This window comes from Convolutriloba macropyga, chromosome 13, assembly GCF_964194025.1.
Source record: "Convolutriloba macropyga chromosome 13, txConMacr16.3, whole genome shotgun sequence".
Classification (NCBI taxonomy): Eukaryota; Metazoa; Xenacoelomorpha; order Acoela; family Convolutidae; genus Convolutriloba; species Convolutriloba macropyga.
In genome coordinates this window covers 6907419-6935362 of record NC_134480.1, presented here as the reverse complement: position 1 = coordinate 6935362, position 27944 = coordinate 6907419, and the positions used below count along the sequence as shown (strand labels likewise).

Below are 27944 nucleotides of genomic sequence, written 5' to 3'. Positions count from 1 at the left end.
TGCCGCAGCCCTTCATACCATATGTTACGGAAACAAAAAATATATTCAGTTTCAAATGTTGTAAAGATTTGTTCAGTAAGATTGTCAAATAAGGTGACAATTTACAAAAGAAACAAGAACAACAGCAAAATGGGCAATTAGGTGCAAAAATCAGAAAATTTTGTTTGAAAACTCGTAGTACCAAAAGCAAGAAAACCTTATATTAAAACAGTCGGCCACAAATTAATTTGTATTCTACAAGGAGGAACGGTAGACCTGTATTTATGGAGAATCAGCAAACGGTTGACTGAAATAATATGAAAAATTGTTTAAAAAAATCACAGAAATTTCCTTAAAACAAATACATTCAATAACATAAGAGACATTAGGTAACAACCGAATGTATATAAAAGGTTCATTTGCACCTTCTAAGGAAGAAATTTGGATCTTCGGTTGGTGAAACTAAAAAATTGGACTGCCAAAAGAATAACAACTGATGGCAAAAGACAAAAATTCAGTTAAATTTTAATAAAACTCTTCCTCAAAGCCATAAAAAACCTTTGGTTCTCTGATAACAAACTGTATCTGCATTCAGCCTAAAATTGAAGATCTAAATAACGAGGCTAATGTTTGAAAATGATACAACATTGTAAAATACGATAAAAAACGCAAACCAGAACAAGAAGAGATAAGGGCAAAAATAAAAAACTATACCAATTTCTGCAAGAGAACGGTGTCGCAGCCCTTCAAACCATATAATAAAAAAAACAAAAAATATCTTAGTTTCAAATGTTGTAAAGCTTTTTTCAAATAGATTGTGAAAAAAGGTGACAATTTTTAAAAGAAACAAAAAAAACAGCAAAATGGGCAATTATGCACAAAAATCAGAAAGTTTTGTTTGAGAACTCGTAGTACCAAAAGCAAGAAAACCTTATGTTAAAACAATCGGCCAGAAAAATAATTTGTATTCTCCATGGAGCAATGGTTGACCTGTATTTACTGAGAATAAGCAAAATGTTGACTAAAATAATATAGAAAATGGTTCAAAAAATCACAGAAATTTCCTTAAATCAAATACATTCAATAACATAAGAGAAATTAGGTGTCAACTGAATCTATATAAAAGGTTCACTTGCACCTCATGAGGAAAAAATTTAGATCTTTGTGTGGTTAAACTTAAAAATCGGACTGCCAAAAGAATAACAACTGAAGGCAAAAGACAAGAATTCAGTTAAATTTTAATAAAACTCTTCATCAAAGCCATAAAAACGCTTTGGTTCTCTGAAAACAAACTGTATCTACATTCAGCCTCAAATTGAAGATCTAAATAATGAGGCTAATTTACGAAAACGACACAACATTTTAAAAGAAGAAAAAAAACGCAAACCAGAACAAAAAGGGACAAGGGCAAAAACAAAAAACTCAAATTAATTTGTTTTCTACAAGGAGGAACGGTTGACCTGTACTTACTGAGAATAAGCAAAATGTTGACTAAAATAATATGAAAAATTGTTTAAAAAAATCACAGAAATTTCCTTAAAAGAAATACATTCAATAACATAAGAGACATTAGGTAACAACCGAATCTATATAAAAGGTTCACTGGCACCTCATAAGGAAGAAATTTAGATTTTTGAGTGGTTAAACTTAAAAATCGGACTGCCAAAAAATAACAACTGAAGGCAAAAGACAAGAATTCAGTTAAATTTTAATAAAACTCTTCATCAAAGCCATAAAAACGCTTTGGTTCTCTGAAAACAAACTGTATCTACATTCAGCCTCAAATTGAAGATCTAAATAATGAGGCTAATTATTGAAAATGATACAACATTGAAAAATACGAAAAAAAAACGCAAACCAGAACAAAAAGGGATAAGGGCAAAAATAAAAAACTATACCAATTTCTGCAAGAGAACGGTGTCACAGACTTCAAACCATATGTTAAGAAAACAAAAAATATGTTCAGTGTCAAATGTTGTAAAGCTTTTTTCAATTAGATTGTCAAATGAGGTGACAATTTACAAAAGAAACAAAAACAACAGCAAAATGGGCAATTATGCGCAAAAATCAGAAAATTTTGTTTGAAAACTCGTAGTACCAAAAGCAAGAAAACCTTATGTTAAAACAGTCGGCCACAAATTAATTTGTATTCTACAAGGAGGAACGGTTGGCCTGTACTTACTGAGAATAAGCAGAATGTTGACTAAAATAATATAAAAAATTGTTCAAAAAATCACAGAAATTTCCTTAAAACAAATACATTCAATAACATAAGAGACATTAGGTAACAACGGAATGTATATAGAAGGTTCCCGTGCAACTCCTAAGGATGAAATTTAGAGCTTTGATTGGTTAAACTTAAAAATTGGACTGCCAAAAGATTAACAACTGAAGGCAGAAGACAAGACTTCAGTTAAATTTTAATAAAACTCTTCCTCAAAGCCAAAAAAAACCCTTTGGTTCTCTGTAAACAGACTGTATCTACATTCAGCCTCAAATTTTAGTAAATTGGAGCTGTCATTAACGGAGCCCTGAATAAAAATATTGTCAGTAATTAACATTAATAAAACAATAGCAAAATATTTTGAAGAAAGGCAGCATCAAAATACCAACCAAAAAATCTCTGATTCTAAGTATCCATGATATTATCGAACCTCTCCCTGATTTAGTCGCGCGCCCAGAAAACCGACCAAGTGTTCCAAGTGTTTGCGAATTAGACCAATTGTTGAGTGGAATTCTTGAAAGATTAAAAAAAACAACGATGCATTTTGTATAATTATCGAGTTAAATCTGCAAAAAAACGTCAAAGTTTTAATTCCAGAAGACTTTCATGCGGCGCCTAATTGCAACTAGTGCTCATTTTGAGATTAGGGAGTCTGTGTTAAGGTTTCTACGCCACTAAGTCTGACAAACTTTAACAAAGTGGACCAAAAAAGCAAATTTTGTGCCATTTTTGATTAAAAAAGTTTGAATTCCGAAATTTTTATCAAAAATTTTAGCCAAAAAACTTCAATCAAACAACTGAGCAAGCTCTTCCATCTCTAACGGTGACAACAACACTTGTCGTTAAAAATTTTAACTTATTTTAAATTATATTAGCGAAATTGTGCCAAGTTTTAGCAAAAATTACTGAAAATGTGAACAAAAACAGTCGAATGTTCACAAAACTTTAAACCTCGATAACTCCCTGTAAAAAACGAAAATCGAATAAACCTTTTTGGTTCCAAGTGGACCAAAAAGTGGACCAAAAAAGCATATTTTGTGCCATTTTTGATTTAAAAAATTTGAATTCTGAAATTTTTATCAAAAATTTTAGCCAAAAAAATTTCAATCAAACAATTGAGCAAGCTCTTCTATCTCTAACGGTGACAACAACACTTGTCGTTAAAAATTTTAACTTATTTTAAATTACATTAGCGAAATTGTGCCAAGTTTTAGCAAAAATTACTGAAAATGTGAACAAAAACAGTCGAATGTTCACAAAACTTTAAACCTCGATAACTCCCTGTAAAAAAAGAAAATCGAAAAAACCTTTTTAATTCCGTATTCTACGCTGGACGGGCTTTTTAATGATACCACTGACAATTCTCTACGATGAATATACCGATCGGCCAAAATTGACTGAACAAAAAAAAACCCAGTTGAGTATATAGTTCCTCCCTCCCCACTAAAGTGGGGGTCGGAACAATAATAATAAAAAATTGTTTACTGGTATTACAGTTGAGTCAAAAATAAAAATTTTTGTTTTAGGAGATGTTAATGTGGCATTAGCGAGGACAGTATTCAGTCAATTTGTCAATTATCAACTGCCTCTTGTAATGGAGGGCAAATTCTAACCGTAGTCCAAACCTAGACTTATGAAAAGACCCAAATAGTGACTTTAAATGTGTTTCCCAAAATTTAAACGTTTTTCCTTGAAGATGATTACTAAAAACTGCTGGTACGAAACATGATGCCCAGGTTTACAAAAATTGTTAGAAGCATACTGTGTTGACCATTTTGCCAACTGGTCTTGAGCTCTTGAAAATAACACTCAATAATAAATTCCTACATTAAAAAAAGCTTGATATAGGTTAATAAAAATAGCAAAGTGTAATTTTTGCATTTAAGATAAGCTTGAAATTTTTTAGTAAAGATTTTGCACTTAAAATGTTCGTTGAAGTCGATATGGACGTATCTTTGCGTAGCAAATAAATTCAAGAGAATGGGGTTTGAAAAGATTATAATATCAAGAGCCCCAGACCAGTTGGCAAAATGGTCAACACATTATGCTTGTAAATTACTCGCTGCTGGAGATACTGATTCGAAAAAACTACTGATCCGTTGTGACAGTACTGACATCTGCTGCACCTATCATTTGACCCATTCGATCACACAAACAGTAACGTGCCACACACACACACACACACACACACACACACACACACACGCACGCACATACACGCACGCAGACACACACACACACAAATTTATACACTCATTCACTTCCTGTTTCTTTCACCAATTCACCCAAACACTCATTCACTAACTCATTCACCTACTCACTCAATAACTCGCTCACTTACACACTTAATGACTCATTCAATCACTCATTCACCCAATCACTCAATAACTCGCTCACTTACGCACTCAATAACTTTATAACTCACTCACTCACTCACTCGCTCACACAAGCACGCTCTCATTCTCATTCACTCGCTCACTCAATCACTCAAATCAGTGCGTAAGGTAGTTAGGCAGTCAGTTGCTTAAAACAAATTCGGTCTCAACGGCTGAATTTTCATATGCAAAACTAACACTTGTAAACGGTCCGTAACCGTTTAGCCCCCCAATCCTTCCCCTTGTTATTTAGTTCAAATTTGTTGAGTTCATATTCATAATCGCTGTAAAAGTCATATCTTTAACTTTGATTTTTCATGACTTTCAATGCCAAACCTTTTTATTCATTATCATACATGAGTTTCATCGTGCCACACTTAACTTTGATAGTAAATGCGGGTATAAACCACACCTTTGTAAGCTATTATTTAACAAGCATACAAGCTTATAGAATAACATACAGCAAAATAAACTCTTGAAAACCAGTCGTTGTCTCTGAAAGCGGATCAGACTAAAGAAAAGATAACAAATTTTGGCGCATCCTCGGTTTTAAAACCGAACCATCGACTCACAATACAGAGACATCTTAAAATTTCTGACTTGTAGTTTTCCAATAAAACTTTAAAAAATCCCACCACCTAGCTGAATTAAACGTGCTATAGATTTTTTCCATCTGATATTTTGGCACTCCAAATTTCTAGGCTGTCAGGCTTTCTAAGTAAGTTACAGTTCGATGACCTTCCCGCTGCATCATTCATTGCACTCCGAACATTATGATGCAATCCGCTCAATGCAGTTCTCTAGTCCATGCGGCTAGAGGTCCCACATTTGCTAATAAGATTGACTGGGGCCTGAGCGGGTGAGGCTGTGGGTTCTCTTTTGAACCAACGCATAGGCTGACGACGGGGATAGTCGAACATATACATAGGTAGCAAAGCCTGGTCTTTCTTAGATTATAGCACGTTCTAGTTCAGCTAAAACTCTCTGACCCTAAGTCTAGCGAAAGAGCATTTAAAATTTCAGGGTTTGATTAAGCCCTTCTTACATTCAAACAGAAACTCTAGCTGATTCTGATATACAGTTTTGCACCTGCTGACACGCAAGTGCAAAAGTTTTTGTTTCTAGGCACAAAATTTTCTAAAAGGTAAAACAGTATCCTCCCCAGGTTAGGGTGTTTCTTTGCGACCGTGATCAGACAAAACCCTCCCCACAGCGCAAAGCGTGCATAATATAATTTAATAAAAAAAAACAGCATTCAAGCAAGATTTGGTAAAACATAAGACAACCAAAACATTAATAGCTGTCCACAACAGCAGTATAAATAGCATTCAAGTTATTTTTAGATACAAAAAAAACAATTAAAAAGCGTTCAAACAAAATTTTAAGTGCTAACTAAAAGTGCAGTGACTCATAACACTCATAGTGCAATAATTTTTTTTGTGAATGTCATCGTGCAACCATAAACAAAGTAACCATTAACCAATGAGAAAAGCCAGAACCATGTCAAGCAAAACCAAAACAAAGTCAACCTCCAAGGCTCAACTCATGCAACTCTTGAAGTTCAAAGTCATTGAGTGGGAAGCAGCACAAGACCTACTCGACGAACAAATGCAACAAACAGAAGCAGCAACAGACCTCCAAGAGCTCGTTGACGAACTTCGACAGCAAAAAACGGAGCTTGATCGCATGTATAACGAACTCATAGAACAGCAGTTGACACAAGAAGAGTTTGACACTGTTGCTGCAGAGTCTGCACGGAGAAATTGCAAATGGCTGTGAACCAAACAAAAAGTCAGATTGCTTCATGGGTCAAACCATCAAAAGTTCATCTCTTCCGACACCTCCTCGGAAGAGCCCAATAAAATACGCAGCAAGGTGGTTGTTTCAGGAAGCAGACGTAAACAACCAAGCGGAATGAGACGTAAAACGCCAATGCAAAATGCAGGTGAAAACGCTGAGAGCTGGGATGAAGTGTTCAGTTCTGATGACCATGATGGTGTACCGTTCAAAAACAGTCATCGTGATCTTCAAAAAGAAAGAACAAGTGTAGAAAAATACAATGCTCAGCAACAGAAACAAAAAAAAACAGTGCGATACAGGAGCATCGCAGCTTCAGTGAAGGTGCGAAACAGGTTCAGAGTTGCCCGATTGTTGATGTGAATGTTCCAAATCAAGGTTTTGCTACCCTCAATATTTCTAGCGATCAACCATCAGACACTGTGTACTGGAATTCCGGTACAGCAACCGGATTTCAACATCAAGCAATGCCTGACAATTTCACTCAAACTTTTGCAGACAATCACTATCCGCGGGATCAGCAGCAGTCACGTCAATTGCTCGGTAGTCAAATGGATCACTCATTCCCAGAGACAAACAAAATGATGAACGCTCCCAACGGAGAGACCAACCGTCACTTCAATTTCATGCCACAACAGTTTTCTGAGCAACAGTTCCAACAACGACCCCACAGTTCTGAATGATCCAACCATCAAGTGATGATGAATGCGTTCAGTCTACCAAAGATTAGTCTTGAACATTTCTCAGGCGATCCTTTGGTGTAGCATCAATGGTACAGCTTTTTCAAGTCAACCATTCACGACAACCCAGCTCTTTCAACTGTTCAGAAAATGACATACTTGCAAAACTCGGTAACTCACAAAGCAAAAGACTTCATCTGTGGATACTCTTACAACGGAGACTTCTATGAGGAGGCCCTTCAGGAACTTATCAGAAAGTTTGGAAAGCCGCAGCATGTTGTGAGTGCGTACCTCACACAACTTGAACAATGGCCTAGGACCAGAATGGATGATCCCAGCAGCTTTGTAAGTTTTGCGTCCTTCCTCAGACGTTTGGTACAGACCTTTCGACTTCACCATTTTGAATCGGACCTGAAGGCTTCTGCGGTAGTTAAAGTTGCCAAGGAGAAGTTGACAACACCAATGACGATTCGCTGGAAGCAACATGTAAGGAGCATGAGAATAGAGCAGCCAAATCTGGCTGACTTTGCAGATTGGATAAGCACATATGCAGAGGCTTGCGAGGATGTCTCTCCACAAAGACCACAAAGAACAGACCGGGTTGAACGGCCTTCCCAAGGCCAGAAACACTCCAACATAGTTCTTCAAGCCAGCTCAAATTGTCAACTATGCTCTGGGGATCACAACCTTGGTTGCTGCAAAGAATACCTGAGCAAGTCTGTAGCTGACCGTCAGCAATTGGTGAGGCATCACAACTTGTGTGTCAATTGCTTAAAGAGACATGAGGGTGGATTTTGCAAATCAAAGAATCGATGTCTTGTAGACAGATACAATGGGTTTCATCATTCAACTCTCCATCGAGACGACTTCAGGACTTTTCAGAGAAGTGATTTCCAAGCAGCGAGTAAAGGGGGATTTCAATCCAGGAACAACCCGGTGCAGTCAAACTACGGTAGAAACTTCAACCATACAACGTCTCAGCTTTCGTCAACAACCAGTAACACGCCAAATACCAACAACAGAAGGGGATACAATCAAAACAGTTTCAACCCTCGTAATCCAAGCTATGAAAACAACAACTCGCATCAAACTGCCAATCAGCAGCACATGAATCCCCAGCAAACTAATGACAGAAGTAACACTCACTTTCAATCAGTGACTAGCAACGAACTGAATGATGATTCATCAAAACTTCCACGGGTGCAAAACCACACTTGTAGCAGAAATCGGGAACCCACATGGGTCAGAGCTTTTATTCAACTACAGGCAATACCAGTCACGCTCTTCTACAAAGACTTCAACATAGAGACCTATGCACTTTTGGACAGTTGAAGTGATAATACACAGATCACACAAAACATTGCTGATGCTCTTCGGATTAGAGTCCCCAAAGATATAGAACTTCCTCTAGCTTCGCTACATGGGGAGCACACAGTGACAACAGCTGATGTCATGATTGGAATTGGTTCAATTCACAGCTCAAAACCGGTGACAAGTCTTCCTGTGTACGCAACCTCCATTGAGCAGTTCCAGATGCCAATTGTCCCCGCACAAATGTTGAATAGACTTTGTAGAGACCATGGTCATTTTGCAGAAATCAACTTCCCACAAATTCGTGACAACAAAATTGGAATACTCATAGGGGCAGATGCTTTTCTGGCTACTGTTCCAAGACAATTCACTACCGGCAAACCAGGAACACCCTACGGAGTCAACACACTAATAGGATGGACTTTGACAGGCCCTGTGCCACAAGAGTACTTTCAACCAAACCATAAAGGAAGCAGCAACCACAACATCACTCTTTTCAACCATCTCAAGCGAGGTAGTGACGACCCGGACAAAAATCTTCTACATCTTTTTTGGACCTTTGAAGGTGTCAACTTTAGTCAGGGTTCTACGAAGGGACACAATGAAGAAGACCAGAAGGCAATAAAGACTTTGGAAGAGACCACACATCACAACGGGGAAAGATATGAGATTGGACTCCCTTGGCGAGAAAACGTCACACTACCCAACAACTACTTTATGGCAAGGGTTCAGTGGCACGCCCTGCAGAAGCGATTAGAGAGAGACAACCAACTGAAACATAGATATATGACCACTATCTTTGATGATATGGATAAGGGATACATAGCAGCTGTTACGAACCAGGATGCAAAGAACATTTGGTACCTACCGCATCGTCCCGTCATCAACAAGCAAAAACCAGACAAGATAAGACGAGTGACAAATGCAGCCTCAAAATACAAAGGGGTTTCTTTGAACGATGCACTGCTGACGGGACCGGACCTTTTGTGCAATCTACATGGACTTCTTCTACGGTTTCGCCAGTACAAGGTTGCAGTAACGGCAGACATAGAGGCTATGTTCATGCAAGTTGGAATCAGAGAAGAAGACCAAGATGCTCTCCGTTTTTTGTGGAGCGACAATGATCAAGAGAGGACATCCAAATACCAACGACTCATTTTTGGAGCAACATGTTCTCCTGCCTGCGCAATTTTTGTTCTGCAAAAGTGCGCCAACGATAACAGACAAGAACACCCAAAAATCTTTGACTCAATCACAAAACAATTCTACATGGATGACTTCATTCAAACATTCTCAACAGAGGAAGAGGCAGCAAATACAGCGACTGAGCTGAAACATGTTCTCAAAACAGGGGGATTCAACCTCACCAAGTTTCTCAGCAATAACCCTGCTGTGCTGGAAAAGATTCCAGAGGAAGACAGAATTGGAGTTCTAAAGTTACAAAGGATACTTGGTCAAACATGGAACCCTGGATCCGATCAACTTCTTTTTGCGAAACCCAAACTGAGCTATGAAAGAGAGAATATCACACAGAGAAAGCTTCTCTCAATGGCTGCTTCTTTGTTTGATCCCATTGGAATAATCTCGCCTTTTGCAATTCGACTGAGATGCATCTTGCAAAAAATTGTCAAACAAGGACACAATTGGGACCAGCTACTATCAAAGGAACATTACGACGAAATTCAGCAATGGATGGAAGACTTCGAGAATATGCCTTCAATTCAAATCCCCAGATGTCTAGTTCCCAACGTCGATGGAACTCACGAGTTGCACACCTTCACAGACGCTTCACTTTCAGCAGTGTCAGCAGTGGTGTACCTGAGGACAATCTCCGCTGACGGCTTGATAGCTACCCACTACGTCATCAGCAAGTCCAAGGTGGCACCAATCAAACAGATGAGCATTCCCAAATTGGAGCTCGAAGCAGCTACACTGCGAGCAGAACTAGCAGGCTTCTGTGAGACCGAGAAGACAATAGATGTGAAAAGCAAAAAAATTTGGACCGACAGCACAGCAGTACTCAGCTGGATCAAATCAAAGGATCGACAGAAGATGTACATCGCAAATAGGCTCAACAAAATTGCTGAGAACTCAAACAAAGACGACTGCCGACACGTACCAGGAAAAATGAACCCGGCTGATTATGGGACCAGAGGTCTAGCTCCATGCGATCTTCAAAAATTGTGGATAACATCACCTTCTTTCTTGATCAAACCTGAGAGCAAGTGGACATTCTCCGGTGACAAAACAGCTCAAACATACGCCACTCAAGTTGATGTCAAGACCAGTGAAAAACCGTTGGTAGATCCAAACAGATTTTCAAATTAACCTAGATTCCTTGGCACAATTAGAACAGTGTTTCGAGCAGTGCGCGTACTGAAGAGGTTGATCAAACGCGACATACCTTGCAACTTGGACGACTTCGCGGCTGACGAAAACAAGGCTCGGAGCTTTCTCTTGAAGATATCTCAGTCCACACACTTTAAGGACACGGTTTCTCGACTTCAAAGTGGACTACCCCTAGACAAGAAGGACAAATTAATACCATATACACCCTTTCTGGATAGCGACGGACTACTTAGGGTTGAGGGACGAATTCAAAAATCTGGATTGCCTTTTCAGAGCAAACATCCGGTGACACTCCACAGCAAGTGCAGAGTTGCCAAACTGCTTATTGAGAAAGCACATCACGACTGCGGGCATCATGGAATTGAACATGTTCGTGCACATATCCAAGCAACGCTCGTGATAGTTGGAATCCGCAGAGCTCTAAGAACTTTAGGGAAGTACTGCTTCATCTGCAGACGCTGGCGAGCAGACAATGTCAGACCGAAGATGGCTCCTCTACCAAAATTTCGCTTTCCGGAGCACTCCAAACTCTACCCATTTGTGAATACTGGAATGGACATGTTCGGTCCCTTTCACATTGAAAAATCCAGAACCCAGACAGAACTCAATTATGTCTGCATGTTTACATGCTTGGTCACACGAGCAGTACACTTGGAAGTTTATGAGGACCTCTCTACTGACTGTCTACTAATGGCTATTCGACGTTTTGTATCCAGACGAGGATACCCTGATGTCATTGTTTCGGACAACGGGAAAAACTTTGTTGGAGCTAACCAGGCAATGAAACTCAATTTTCAGGAAAACTACAAACCAGACAACAATTACATACGTCTCCAGCTGGCCCAACAGAACATCCAGTGGACGTTCAACCCACCTCTGGCACCGCACTTCGGAGGGGTTTGGGAACGACTTATCCAGTCGGCTAAACGAAGCCTACTTGTTGTCTTCGGAAGCCGCCGACTAAACTTTTCAGTCTTCCATACAGTCGTAGCGGAGGCAGAAGGAATTCTTAATTCACGCCCACTGACGCATGTTGGGAGCACTTTGACTGACGAGGAACCATTAACACCGAATCATTTCCTGATGAGAAGACGACACTTCTGCCTAAAACCTCTGGCAAACAACAGAACCCGGTTTTCAATTAAGGACTTCAAGGAGTCACAGACCCTTTTGGACCACTATTGGTCTCGTCTTCTCAAAGAATTTGTACCGGAACTTAACAGACGGACAAAATGGCAGCAGGCCAACGCTGAGCTCAAGGAAGACGATGTTGTTTGGCTCTACAAAGATTTTACACCCCGAGGAATTTGGCCCATTGGTCGGATCGTCAAAGCACATGTGAGTAGAGATGGAGTGGCAAGAAGCTTCGACATCAAGACCAGTACTGGCATGGTGCAACGTCCCGCAGTGAGATTGGGCAAGGTGTTTGAAACTGACAATGATTCTTCTTCTTCGTTGGCCGCGGAGGGTGAATGAATACTCCTTCAATCACGTCAAACTGATGCATAAAACTCACTTAAGCTGAAACTTTTGAGGCAGTAAATTTGAATTTCTGACGTCAATTATTTTGTTCTTTTCTGATAAATTTATTTGCTAAGTTTTGTTGTTGCTTGCCGGAGTGTAAACTGTCCGTAACCGTTTAGCCCCCTAATCCTTCCCCTTGTTATTTAGTTCAAATTTATTGAGTTCATATTCATAATCGCTGTAAAAGTCATATCTTTAACTTTGATTTTTCATGAGTTTCAATGCCAAACCTTTTTATTCATTATCATACATGAGTTTCATCGTGCCACACTTAACTTTGATAGTAAATGCGGGTATAAACCACACCTTTGTAAGCTATTATTTAACAAGCATACAAGCTTATAGAATAACATACAGCAAAATAAACTCTTGAAAACCAGTCGTTGTCTCTGAAAGCGGATCAAACTAAAGAAAAGATAACATCTATTCGTTTGTACGCTCCACAAATGAGAGTTAATGTATGAGTCAACTACTAGTCTAATTGACCATATATACTTAAAACATAAAAAATATCACGATAGCCTTCGATTTCCCGAAAATTTTCATTGCAATCAGATTTTGATTTTTTTGTGAATAAGTTTTGTTTACTTCATTGCCTGAAGAAAAACAGATGATTTCTTTAATCACATCTTTGGTTTTAAGAAAATCTAACAAGATTCAGTTTCAGTCAAGCGACAAAAATTTTATCCGTTCACTCTTTTAGGAAGAATAAAATTCCAATACCACATCACATCTATGATTTTATTGCATTGCAACACACACATTTGGCATCTTTCTTCAATCAACGTTTAAAAAACAGAGAAAAGTCTTGATTTTATCTTTTTGTGCAATTACTCTAAATAACGAAACAATTGCTACACCGTGTGCTTGTTCTCCTTTCATTTTAAAATACGTCTTTTTATTGGATGCAGAGAAGAGAAGTTGAGACATTCTTAATGCAAAATTTTCTTACCGCAAGTTTATTATCGTAATTACCGAAGAGTTTCTTGTTCTTTTGTTAGTAGTTGATTATTGATCGTCCATGCGTGAACTGGATTTTTGTAATTAAAATTTTTGAAGGGCGTCATTCTTTTTACTTTATCAGCATTACCACTAGCAAAGCTGGCCATTAGAACTAAATTAAAGAACGTCAACAATACAATAAAGCAAATGATTTTTACAAATGTCAAACTTTACTGGACATTTGACTTAATATTTGATACAATGAACAAGTTTGTCGGTTGAACAACTACAGTAACACATTAAGAAACTTGCACTGGTAATTTAAACCGATTAGGTCACTGCTTTTGTTAATCGTCATCAATGGTTGAAGTCGCCCTACTTATAGATATCCATATTAATAACTACTTTCAATCTTCATTATAGTTTTTGGTGAGACAAATTTTGCCAAAACAGCTTCAGAAAGTTGTTTTGATTGAATGTTGACTACTTTAATTCTAACGAAGGATATTTGTTATCCTTAGCAAAATAATACTTGATTTAAAGTCACCATGAATTATGATATTATATTACATTTTGAAAAAGAATGTAATATTATATTACATTTTGAATATTATATTACATTTTGTAAAAAATGATACAATCACTCTAGTATGATACTGTATTTACAGTATGCGTAACCAGTAAAGTTCAACGATTTAAAGATTTTAAAAAAGTATGTAATAACACTTAGTTTGTGACGGTTTTCCACATTTTAACCGCGGTAATTAGGTTTTATGTATATTATCATGTAACGTGCATGAGTTTTCACAAACAAAATTTCAGTGATGAACAACTCGTAAATGATTTACATGGATTCCTTAAAGCTTGTCAAACTTGACACGAATGAAAGTTTTTGAAAAATGAAATTTCATTAGGTTTTATTAATGATGAAAAACATTTCGAAAACAACTTAAGTTTTGAACAGCTCACGGATTACAAAAAATGTTGACTTCTTTTGAAGTGAGTGATTGATATTTGTTGTCCATAACTACTTTTCAATAGCTAATCATGCTAGATGACTGAGAAAATTTTCTCCAAAACAAATTTCTTGATGAACAATTCGTGAACTATACATAGAATTTAGAAAATGTTCACGTTCTGAACACAAATTGAACAAATTGAAAATTTGTCAACAAATTGAACAAATTTGTGAACAAATTGAACAAATTTAGGAACAAATTGAACAAAATTTTTTTTAAAATGTGAGTGAAAGAAATTCATGTTTTTTAAAGATGAACAAAAATTCCAAAACTACTTGAAAGATGAACAGCGAAAATCTCTAAATTACGTTTCATGATAAAAACAGTGAGGATTATACAGAACGTTGACTACTTTCTTGTGAGTGATAGATATGTGTTGAGACAGATGAAATGGGCGAGTATTGTAAATGGTTGTGATGGATAGCTTATAGGGAGAGATATTGGCGCTTATAAATAGACGCACACACTCTCTTTTGCTCTTATAACTATCCCCACCCCCATTTTACTACTCGTACTATTACTTTTACTACTATTGAACTGTCCCAGATGTAGTAACATCACGATATTACGTAATTGTTACTTAACTGAAGGGAGGTTATTACGCCGAATGACAAAATGGCCGATAAAAATAAAATATGTATGTAGAAAACTTTTCAAAGAAAATTGATCAAAAATTGTGCCTGGTGAAGAAGTTAGAGTTATCCTCAAATATAGACACGACCCCAATTGAAAAACTATGGTTACAAGTCGATGTCCCAGGCCGAAGTGACCTCTGATCAGACACAAATCTAGAGCTCACCCAGGAATTGCTGGACCAGAATGACAGGGTCTGAACAGCACTTCGAGGGTACCTTAGACTGTAAAAGGTCCGATCAGAGGTTATTTCAAAATCTTTAGCATGATCGCTAGGAACGCAATAATTTCACAAGATTTATCAGGAAAAGATGGAACTCATAATGTATTCACAACAAAAGCAAATATTGATGATGCGTTTTCTGAAAACATTTTCACATAGATATTTTTTCACACATTTTTTGAAAAAGGCGGCGTGAAATCATAAACGTACATTGAAATCAAACATCACCATTTTTTTCGGCTTTTTGAGCTGTATGCCAGCTGATACATATTCAGAGATGCACAAATTCAGCATGGATAAGCTGTGTACATTCAATCACTCTCCAACTCCCGCTCGATTAGCAGACAGTTTTTCGGCGACTACTGGTGACAGTTGCAAATGTCAATTAAGTCGTAAACAGGCGGCTATATATCTCTATATCTCAATCTATATATCTCTATCTATATATATCTTTCTAATAACCAGCGCATAACTATGTAATAACTTTCTATTACTAATAATAACCAGGACACTGTGCAATGATGCGCTATGAGGAAAGGGGATGGAAAAATGGAGGCATTGAACTTGAAAAATGAGGGATTAATTTTTAGTGGAAGATCTTTTTCCTCTCCTAAGTTTACCAGTTTGTCAATCAAGGCATCGCTCACGCGTCATGTCTGTTAGAAAGACACACAAGCAACTTGCTTATGCTCCAAAAGGGCGCCAGATTCAATTAGTAAACAAGAAAACGAGGAAAGTTTTGTTTGTCAACAAAAGTAACGCGTGATCTTTTCAAAAATATCCCATTACTATTATGGATAGACCAGGAAAACGTTTAAACACAATTGTGACGGCTCGGTGTTTGCTTTTTGGTTTTTAGGGTTAAACTTTATACACGGGGGAGGGGGGGGGGGGGGGGGGCATCTGGCCCTGGTCTCTACCAGGGTAAATATCTTCAGAACATTCAAAAGAACGGGTTTTGACGCCTCTTGAAGGCAAATCGAATTGTTAAATAGAAGCTTGTTTCACAATAAATTTGATTTAATATTTTTGCGAAAAGTACTTTACAAAAAGTACTCAAATTTGGAAGTTTTTCGATTTACCATGGGCGACTTGTAACGAAATTTTTATGTCAGAGTTAGATCGAGGTCGGTTTAAGTTTTCAGGTTGCCCAAAAATTTGCAGAGATTTCAGAGAGCTAGAACAACTGAGGTCGATGTCAAAACTTATCTGACATCTAAATATATTCTAAATAAATATTAGGTCCTCTCTGCATAATTGATATAGCTCGGCATCTTTTTAGCTGGCAAAAAAATATTATTTTTTTCAAAATCCGGCTGCATGCACAAACCACCAGCTCACTTAACGCAAATTTTGACCTTTTTAATCCAATTTTGTATCGCGTTATGTATTTACGTCAACTATTTTGTCACAAATATCGGATTGCAGAGATTAAGGTGGTGTAGTTTGTCATGTATTTTGATAATTTTTGACAAAAGCGGTTTTTGTGTCCAGTGGCTTAATTACTTAAACCCTCACTGATACGTGAAATTTAGTAGGCGGTTTATAAAATGACAAGGAGAATTGGCAATGTGCGTTCTTACGTATTGTTCCAACCCGCCTAATGAGAAACAATTTATAAAATTTGAAAACCTGAAAAACTATCCACGCTGTTATCGACAAAAAATCTGAACATGATCAAAATTTCCTACAAAAACTGCTTGGCTCAAAAATGTATATTGTCTTGATGGAATGCTTGCTTCCCAAATATTTCCCAAATATTTATAGTGGGATATTTCCAAAAAAACCGGAAAATTTTTGAAGTGGCAACCTCAAAATGTGATTTGCCGACAGTTAACTCAAAAAACCGCCTTTTTCGGCCTTCAAATTCAAACAGGCAACAACTTGTCTATAGATTTGGGATGATCAACAGTCAAGTTGAGATTCAACTTTTTTCGTTTGATCACCAGCGGGCATGGTAATATAAGTCGGACACTAATTTAGCACTTTCATGTTTAAAATCAACAAAGCCTCGAAAATATGAAATTTTCTGTAACGAAGTTTGATATATGATTTCAAAAGAAGGCAATCAATGTGTAAAATTAGAATCTATTCTGTTTTGCACTGGGGGGCGAAACAGAATGGATCCCAAAATTATTTATTGCTGTTAGATAGAAAACTCTTGGCAAAAAATTAGCTTGAACAATTTTTTTAAATAAATCCTTTTTCAATCTTATTTTAAAACGTTAGTTAAACAGACGTTTGAGCATTTCTGAACATTGATGTGAGTATTTAATGGCGGAAACAATTAATGATAGATCAGCATATACGTTAACAAAATCAAAATCGAATTTCTTAGAAAAAAGGAAAAAGTATCCCAGCTATTTCATTTCATTCCGATAAGTTTTGTAGTACACTAAAACACGGCGGACAAAATATGCAATAATAATATTAGGCCATATTTGGTTAGAAACTGCAATTCTTAAGCAACTTCAATTAAAATTGAAGGTTAGAGGTCTGAAATATCATAAAAGCGAATTGATATAAACTTTCTCTCAGTTCTCTACGGCTGCTCGACCATTCCTCTTACATTTTTTGTCCATTAAAACACCAAAAATTTTACAAGTAAAATACACTTTATTTCTTTTGGCTGTAGAGAAACTTACTTAGGAGAGATCAGAAAATTCCAATGGTTAACAGAAAATTCCAAAGGAAAGTTCCAAGATCAGAAAAATCCATTGGTCCAAATTCCAATGGTTAACTTGCGAGAACGCGCACGTTTCTTCCAAATTCGTGCAGGTGATGCATCGCCTCTCCAAGTTTTTAAGAAATTTTACAAGTTAACTATTCAACTTGCAAGTTAAAGATTTTGGCAGGAAAGTTGCAAAATCCTACAACATAACCATCTTTTACAAGAAACTTTCGATTTAATCTTTTGATCTGGACCCAAGAATTATAATGCAGTAACAAAAATTCCTTAAACGCACCCATTTCAAACACAAACAACCAGCTTCTAAACGGTCTGTGATCAATTCCATTAAAAAGCCTTGAAAACAAAAATGTCAACATAATATTGCACACTTTTTCAATTTTTTTCTTTCATATTGTTAATTAATCAGACAAGACCGAACAAATAATTTCGTTTTCAGAGCATTGTTTGCGTTTTGTTGTTACAGTTTTGTGTAGAAACATAAAACCTAAATCTTCGAAGAACTATTATAATCGATTGTAGTTCCCAAATTCTAGTCATATTGTAGGAGTACCCCGATGCTCACGTTTTTGGGACCATCCTAAAACTTGTTTTAAAATAGAAGTTCGTTTAAATTAATATTTTTTTGAAAAAAAAACAAAATATACAAAAGTGTCCCCAGAAAATCCATGTAATTGAATTATATCAATACGTCAATACGATTTATATCAATTATATCAATTTAATACGATTTAATTATATCAATTGAATTAAATCAAAATAAAAAAAAACATGAGCAATTTGATTGTTGACAAGTTTCTTCAAGCAAAAATTTATGTACCAATTGTATGTGTGCCTCTCCACAAGATAGCTATATCCAACAAAATCTGGAAAAAGTCGGGCTTGTACAAAATTCCTGACCCAAAATTACTTTTTCACGGCTGAATCAAAAATGGTTTGATTGGCATAAAAACATGGATTAATACCAAACCAATTTTGATTTTGGGAAAAATCTTCTATTTCACACTCCTGGAATGTCAAAAAGACAAAAAATTGGGTGTTAGTTTTAAGATTTTCTAACATTTGGGCGCTGTAGTCACTTCGACTCCCTGCTTCGACTCTCTAGGGATTCCAAATCTTTTGATTATATTTTGAGACTCTTGGTGCGTCTCAAAATTGTCCGAGCCAAAGTTCATTTAAAATAATTCTATCTGTGGTTCAAATATCGAAATATCTTCAGGGCATTTATGCCCTCGTTAAACCTGAAAGTAACTTGCAATCTATATAACAAAACTTTTGAAGATTCTACGGGCATTCTGTTAGTTTTTACTTGACAGCAGAAAGGAAAACTTAAAGTGATCAAAGCAATTCGAATTTGAATCTTTAGAATAGACAATTTGTTAATCTTGATAACTTTCTTTTTCAATTGATTTAACATTAGCTCATGTCTTACTAAGAGCTATATGATGAGATTTGAGCTCGCTGAAAGACAGCTTTTATCACAGTTCAGCTAACAATTACGGGTATCTGTCAGTGATACAATTCTGTCTGTGTATCTATGTGCGTGCGTGCGTGCGTGCGTGTGTGTGTGTGTGTGCGTGTGTGTGTGTGTATCTGTGTGTGTGTGTGTGTGTGTGTGTGTGTGTGTGTGTGTGTGTGTGTGTGTGTGTGTGTGTGTGTGTGTGTGTGTGTGTGTGTGTGTGTGTGTGTGTGTGTGTGTGTGTGTGTGTGTGTGTGTGTGTGTGTGTGTGTGTGTTTATATATATATAATTCTGCATGATAATTTTTCTAATGCATATTGTTTGGGCAAATTATTGAAATCTATACGTGGTTTTTATTTTTTTTTGTTTTTCAGTTTTAAGTTAATATGAATAAAAAAATATTACCATTGAGCGCACACAGTTTATTCAGCACCTTATACAGAAACAAATTACCATTTTCCGTTTTATATGTTTGAATGACAGATGTGGTCTTTGTTTCGGAGCGTCTAATTGAATTTTCTTGATGTTTGAAGTGTCAAGTATCGAGTATATTTGTGGGTGCCGATTGTCTCAAAAAAAATCTTTTGTTCAATTGTAAATAGTGATCCAAATAATGCTGGTTTTACAAGATCTGTCGCAGCCACTATTAGGTATGTTTTAAATATCTTTGACCACTGTTATGAACACTCAAAATTGAATCATTTTTTTGTTTGGTCTTTACGACTGTAATATAGCATATGATTTGCTTTTTTATGTTTTGTCATTTTTCAAGCAATGAGTTTTACGCTAAGATGCTTAAGAATTTAGTGCAGATTTTGGAACTTGGTTCCCAATTTCAATGTGACAACCCAATTTTTCTTCCTTTTTATGGTATAGAGTAACTGAGTGAATCTGAATTGATAAGAATTTCACAAATTAACCATTTGAGTGTTGAGTTAAAAGCAAGTGCAGTTTTAAGCGTCATTTTTGGGCTGTAACGAGCTAGAATTTAAAATGCCAGAATTTTTTTGTCGCACGAAGCAGATGGTAAAATGTCAAATGGCAAAATCATTTTCAAATGAAATAATTATTTCAAAATAGCTCACGGCGGTGTTAAGTAATCTTCTTTTTCTTCGGAACTGTTGGGATTCGCTAGGGGGGAGGAATCTCATTTGCTTTTTTGTGTTTCTGTGAGTGCTGTTTATTGATCACAACAATCAGATAAAAACAGGCTGAAATTTTCAATTGAATTATCATTGAGCCTTTTGACATATGATGTTGTGATAGCTGAAGCTCTGAAAGAAATTTCATTCATAAAATTTTTGGAATTTAATCTGGCTTCTTTTGCTATAATTGGGATTTTTGCAATTTATCAGTGAAACCAAGTTCTTTCCATCTGTAGTTTGATTGCAAAACTATATTTTTGCTCTCGCTATCCCTTGGTCTTCAATGGGCTTTCGGGTTGATTGAAAGTGCTATTCATTGAATGTAAGATGTTTCAGTCCCCTCATTCTTAGTTTTTTGGCAAATCTTTTTTTGTTTTTTTTTCGCATTTGTTAAAACATCAATTTTTATTATTGATGGTGTATCTTTTTCCATTGTGTAGGTTTTTCGTCTTTTTCTGGGGCAAAATGGATGCAACTGCTACTTTACTTGGTGTTTTTCGTGGTGAATTCTAACTTTTCGTATTGCTTTCGTTCCTATATTACGGCTATAAATTATTCTTATCTTGGAGTGTTACTGTAGTATTTTGATATAAGATTTGTTTTTTCAACATTTTTCAGATTTTTTTGTCTTCCACAGATTTTTTTGCGTTTTTGACAGGCTAGTTCCCGCTTATTTGAACATCTATTGATAGGTTTTAAAGAGTGTTTTGTGACATAATAATGAACTGACATAATTAAAGCTCTGTTACCTCAACACTTTTCTGACAAAAATCATATCAATTGAAGTCCAAAAAACCAATTGAGACTCTTTCTCTCCTCGTTGAATCCACCTATTTCGGAAGTTCCCTAAAACCGTCGAATTTTTCTGATAGTCTTGTTTGAATACAATTGGGTCTTTTAACTTTTAGTCTTTTACTCATGGAAAAGTTTTATAGACTGAAAAAGGAAAAAAATTACTAGCTGTTTTGTCACCAGATTTTTTTGAAAAAAAACTATTTTTTCAATACAAGTGATTCTTTTTTGTCAATTGAATGAAAACTTATTTCCGCCACTGAGAATTTATGTTTTTCGAGCCTCTATTTGTCTTTCTTATAATTTTTATAATTTTTTTAGTTATTTTTGAGCAGTTTTAACTAAACTAATTTCTGAACAAGTTTATTTTCTGCTTTATAAAAAGTGTTTGGGTTTGACACCATGAATTGTTACACCATGATCTGTTACTTTTGGATCTACTGTCATTCGTAGTTTGTTGACCGTTGCGCTGAAGAACTACAAAATTATATTTAAGAAAATCATTTGTAAAACAGTGAAAAAAAATTTTTTTATTTGTTCAATTTCTGTTTGCTTCATGTTTTCATGATTTAGAATATTTCAGTTAGTGTGAATTTTCGTTTGATTTGAATAACGCAATTTAAAGATTTTCAATAGGGAAGTCACAGCAGGTGTAATTGCTGACCTCACATTTGGGCAGAGGAACTGAAAAACTATTAAATAGTTGTCAAGTTCGACTTAGCAATCATCTCAGGAACACTTTTTCCTTTATAAAGAATTCACATTTTTCGCCCAAATCTACATCATCAACCATCTTGGAAACTCTCACTCTTTACAGTAAAATTATGAATTCCAGATTATCTCTTATATGGAATTTGGGTTATTTTCTGCTAGCCCCCCCCCCCCCCCTCCCAGGACCCCCCAATAACTATAGTTTGCTCCCTTTTGGAAAGGTTACATGTGTTCAGGGTTACTTGCCTACTATAATACGTCAAAAGCCACTTTTGCAACATTTTTCAGGAAAATCAAATTAGTAGACCACTTTCCAAAGCACGTAATTCCTACCCAGGTTGAGATGTCATCAGGAAGAGACCTCTGATCAGACCAAATCCAACGCACACGGTGTGTTACCAGACCAAAATTACAGGGTCTTGGATTTCGAGCGCAAAATAGTATGATTAGAGGTCACTTCGTGCTGGGGATGGTATGATCAGAGGCCACTTCAGGATGCGAATGGTCTGATCAGAAGCGGATTCAAGCGCACAATAGTCTGATCAGAGAAGATTTTGAGCGGAATCGAGTCTGATCCGAGACCATTTCCGGCAGAAGTTTGTTTTCTTTTTATTTTTTGTTTTTTTTTACCGAGAGATGTTGACTCTGCCAACAGGCAACAAAAGCAGCATTCTGATCACAGACACATCTCGAGTCTGATGGCTTTGATTAGTCCAAAAAGGTCCAGCTGATAGAAAATGCAGGTCCCCTTTTCTCAGCAGTTGGGTTTTCTGTTCTTTAACAATACTTTTAGAATGGTTTTTTCTTTAGGTGAATCAGGAGTGTTTTTTGAGCACACAATAGTCTGATCAGAAGTGATTGTGAGCGCACAATCGTCTGGACGATAGTCTGGGTTTGGTATGGGCCATGGTTGCACAATCGTCTGGAAAATGGTCTGATTTTGGTCTGATCCGAGGTCATTTCGATCTGGAACGGTCTGATCAGACAGTTCCGAGCGCACACGGTGTTTCGAGCGGACTTTAGTCTGACCAGAGGATACTTTGGTCTGGGATGTTCTGATCAGAGGTCACTTCCGGATGGCACCTCAACCTGGGTAAAAATGCTATAAGAACAAGTTTTTGGTTGATGTTTACATCATGCAGTTCGTTAGTATTATTATTATGCACGTATTAATTTCAAACCTTCGCTCTGTTAATATTTTCTTAAATGCCTATTCACGCGTATTCACATGTAATAATTCAACTGCATACATAATGTTAAAACATATGAAAATTGGGGTGCCTTATTTACTGGGGGGGGGGGGGGGGGCGCTAGCGGATAAGATCCGGAATTTGTTGGAAAAGTGAGAGAACTGGCTGTTCTCTGAATTTTCTTTTCAAGGACATCTATCTATTGGTTGGTAATGAGTTATAAAAATACACCTTGATAGGTGAGATATCTATGTGAGGCATTCTTATCGTACTGAATATTCTCTCCAATCAATCACCGTCTGATTGATGGGAGTTCTGGATCCTTTCTACCTGACTTAACTAAGAAAAGAGCATATCAGACAACCACAGCCTGTACAAATTTGACGCCAAAATAACTCAGCTTAAGCGAAGGTGTCGCCAAAACTCATGATTGACATAAGGCACCTCAGTCTTATCAGAGTTGAACTTAAGCCAGACTGAATACTTTCCTATTCCAGTTTTGTTTAGAGCATCAGTTTACAATATGGCGTGCGTCCGGATATTAGTCTGCTGTGTGTGACTTATTCGCCCCCATGATTGATGAAGATTAAATGATAAATTATTTAACACGCATGACATGCCTGTAACATGCAGAAGGCAAGTTCCTCTGAAAGTGTGTGTCCTTTGCTTTATTTGACCTGGAACATCAGTCAAGATTAGTGGCCACGACTGATGATCTGTATAATAATTTGTTTGGAGCCCCAGAGGTGATTCAATTGCAATTGAGAATAGCTGGGGGTGCTTTGATTGAAGTAAAAACAAGTCGCCTAATAGTTCCTTCATCTTAAACAGTTCAAACAAAGCAACAGAAGCCATCTTGGCTCACTTTACCCCTCTGAACAAATGGCATATCACCCACATATACGTCATTGAACAAATAACCGAACCATGATTTTAGCATAAATTTCACAATCCCTTCACTTAATTGTTTCATTTTCACGCCTTGTAATTTGATTGACAGCTGACAAAAAACTGAAACTTTTTCTTTGTCTTCCAATTTTTAAACAATTTTCTTGCAACACGAAAGTTGTTCAAACTTTGACAAACTGTTTAAGTGATGAAAATTCAACGTTTAAAATGTTCACACTTCGTTTGATTGACAGCTGACAAAAACTGCGTGAAAAGTTTTGCGGTTCCAAAAAATGTTTCTTCAAGCAGAAAACTTGTCAAACTCGATTAAGGCGAATTTATTCTAACTGGGATTTATGCCGCGGAGGGAAATTAATAAAAGCTCAGTGGCACAGAAGTGAAAAGCAGATCTTCAAAGGCAAAACAAACTGCCACTTGGAGACAAAAGACGGGAGACTATAAAACACTTTCTACTCTACGAACTGTCTGCCTACTTCAGTGCCATAAAAATCGACTTAATTTCACCTATCCTTTTGTTGTATCTTCTTTATCCAAACAACCGATACTTAACTCATACAAGTCCAATTAGCCTAACTGTCCTTAAAGCCTAACTGTAAATTGATCATTTCAAGCTATTAAACAAATTTAATTTTGACCTGTCAAACATCTAGCATTGTACTTCCGCTAAATTTATATATATCGCGATTTATTTTCGTTTTTAATCAAACTACTAGAAAGGTAAGTAATTCTGTGATGTGAGATTTCGGCCGACTGACGCAATTAGCTCACAAGCTTGGTGTTGAATTAGACGTGTCACCAGCAGTAACTCTGTAGCGTCGTCTGCTATGCGTCATGTGCTGCCTAATTGAAGCTTCATAGAACGCAGCTTTGAATTAATTTGTCACCATTTTAGGCTGTGACCTGTTCGGAGCATAAATTCATCTTTGAAGATATCCCCGTGTAAATTTAAAATTATCCAATAGACCCTCGCGCCGTTGGTTCCAGAAGTTCTGCTCAAGATATTGACACAACAGCTCCGATCTGTTAACATTCGTTTATTCTCGCAACTTGACAAACAAAAGCGTGGGTGTCACAAATAATATGAAATGTTTGCAAATTTGTCTAAAAGTGTCTAAATATCTAAAATTGGTCAACTACAAAGCAAAAGCTCGCCCCGAATTCGGCGTTATTGTCCTGTTCTAGAGAGACAAAAATACCGAAAATTGAAGTTCAGAAAACATATCGAGTTTGGGCTGTAAATATACAAAAGGATATGAAATAAACAACTTCAGAGCTTTTGACGTAAACCAGAATTTCATATAGACAGCGAGACGAGATCATGAAATGGTTTCGTAAACTGAGTTTACGATAGCAGTTATTGTTATAGTCGTCATACTTACCCGTTATGAAAGTCACAAAGCGATTGACGAACCAAGACGCAACGCATCTGTTCGATCTCATTAAATTTAAACAAAGGTCAACAAAAATCCTAAACTGAAAACTATGAACGTTTCAGCCCGGCCCGAGGATTTTCAACAAAAATAACGGCGAAAAGGGTGTAAAGAGTAAAAAAAATACACCTATTTCTCCGCTTAATTAAGGGTCGAAGAGTGTAATAAGAGTGCAATTTTAAAAAATAAGAGTGGAAGTGTGTAAAAAACTATACTAAATTCGATAATTACCCTTTAAATTTCTTTACAATAACTTATTACACTTCAATTTTTTTATACTCTTCCTTACACACAAATATTTTTATAAACAATTTTAAAACAACGCTCTCATAATTGAACTCTTCCACCCTTAATTCAGCAGAGAAATAGGGGTGTATTGTTTTTATTTTTACACTCAGTACATTTTGGGAGCCAGACAGGCAAGAATCTGAAAAAACGCAGCTATAATATGGATAGAATGAAAATTACGTTTACTGAAAAAATATCTTCCATAACTCAAAATCTTATTTTTTGAGCTGTTGACATAAATTTTTAGTTCGTTTCCTTGAGTTCTAGTTCTATTATGACTGTGCATCTGTCAGGCTGGCTCAATTTTATCAATATTGATATGCTAACATATATCTCAGTTTTAGATATATTATAAGTAATTGAATACATCAATGCTCCACTTAAAACATTTTTTACTATTCAGGCTAAAAAACTTGCAACCGCTTCTTAAACTCATCGATTTAAAAAAAACGAGCGAGTTGATGAAAAACTTGTCTTATTGCACTTTGGCTTTCTGTCTCTTTTTCAATGTTTTTGCTTGCATGACCTTTTTCAATTATTATTCTCATAACTTTCATTTCATGACAAAGAATTTCTATCATGGCTTCATATTTGTATGAAACGTCGTTGTGAAGCTATTAACAACTCATTGGACCTTAGTTAGATTCACAGGGCCATAAAAACGATTAAAAAATTCGTCCTTAAAGACATTTTTATCATTATTCTAAACGTTCAATTGACTACTGTTTAGTTTTTGAAAATCCTTACAGTGCCCAACAGAAAGAAAAACTCACCCCGAGGGAATGAAGGAATTCAGCAATGTCGCAGGTTCGAATCATTGCCTGCACACCTGGAAACAGCCAGTTCTTCAGAAAACTTTCCCAATTATCAAGAAATCAATTAAAGACGCCAGCTGAGAAACAAACAGCTCAAATATGCTTCTAATTTTCTCAGTTTTGGCAAAAAGCAGAAGGATCAACTGAGAGAAAGATAGAATTTAAATATATTTTTGTTTACATGCAAACATTTATTTAGCTATGCTAAAGAATACGCACTAACAGTTGATATGCGAAGCTTGAAAACATGTCCATATCAAATTTCAAAATGCAACCTCTTCTCATTTTCTTCAAAATCAAATTGAGCATCAAAGATCATCTTAAAATGTGGCGGCAAACGACCAAAGAAAGCAACTGCCCCAGTGCTCGTCTATCTAGAAGACGATCAAACTGTAACGTTGTTAAGCTGTGATTGAATAATTAAAATTAATGCCCTTTCATTCTGCATTGCTACTTCATCAGTTTCGATAAAATTACGATCAAAGTTTCACTTAATACTTTTTGACTAAAAAGGCGAAAAACTTGTAGTTGTTCTTAAATCCAACAATTTAAAAAACCGAGAGAAATGACAACATAACTCGTCTAACTGCAAATTGGTTTGTCGTCTGTCTTTCAATTTTTGCTTGCATTATATTTGTTAACTATTATTCATTTCTTGAGTTTCATTTGTTTGCAAAAAATTTTCTATCTCAGCCTCAAAAACGTTTGAATTGTCATTTTGAAGCCATTAAAAACTTTTTGGACTTTAATTGGAATCACAGAGCCGTAAAAAGGATTAAAACATTCATCCTTAAGGACAATTTTATCCTTTTTTAAGCATTCAATTGATTACTGTTTAGTTTTTGAAAATCAATACAGTGCTCTATAGAAAATAGAAAAACTCACTCTGATTCAATGAAGAAATACTGCAATCTCGCAGGTACAAATCATTGCCGGCACACCTGGAACCAGCCAGTACTTTAGTAAATTTTCAAAAGTATCGAAAAACAAATTAAAGGCGCTGGCTTTGAAAAAAAATGTACAACTCAATTATGGAGAGAACAAAACTGCATGGATTTTTTTTAAAAAAAAAAACTTAGAAAGTTATGTTTAGAACAAATAGACTGCATAGGATTGACAGCACTTTATTATCGGGGTAAAATAATAAAATTAAGACGCGCTGTATCAGGTTGCTTCGAGGTCTATTTCATTGTCAGTTTAACTCCACAAACATTTTCAATTTTTTAATTTGTACTGAAAAATGTTAATGTTAATCTACTCATAGACTGTCACTTCGATAGCTGAAACAGGAAGCAGGAATCAGCAAGAATTAAAAAAAAAATAATGAGATCAAGTGAATTGCCTACGGAGTTAGAGAGTCAGAAACTATAAAATTGGATAATCAAATTTCTCCAAAACTTAGTTAATCGTCACGTATTTTTTTAAAAAAAGGCAACTCTTTCGCTCACCAATTTGGTCG

At 36.3% G+C, this 27944-nt stretch overlaps 1 protein-coding gene across 1 annotated transcript; it reads left to right on the top strand.

Moving 5' to 3' along the window:
- Positions 1–8507: 8507 nt before the first annotated feature.
- On the top strand, positions 8508–12191 carry LOC142352109 (uncharacterized). Its single transcript, XM_075404480.1, has 2 exons — positions 8508–10667; positions 10749–12191. The coding sequence occupies exons 1-2, from the start codon at positions 8508–8510 to the stop codon at positions 12189–12191; spliced, it is 3603 nt and encodes a 1200-aa protein (XP_075260595.1).
- Positions 12192–27944: the final 15753 nt, after the last annotated feature.

Coding starts and splice junctions, on each gene's coding strand:
- LOC142352109 (XM_075404480.1), top strand. CDS start 8,508: ATGATTGGAATTGGTTCAATTCACAGCTCAAAACCGGTGACAAGTCTT. Junction 10,668..10,748: donor AGACCAGTGAAAAACCGTTG/GTAGATCCAAAC, acceptor CGCGTACTGAAG/AGGTTGATCAAACGCGACAT.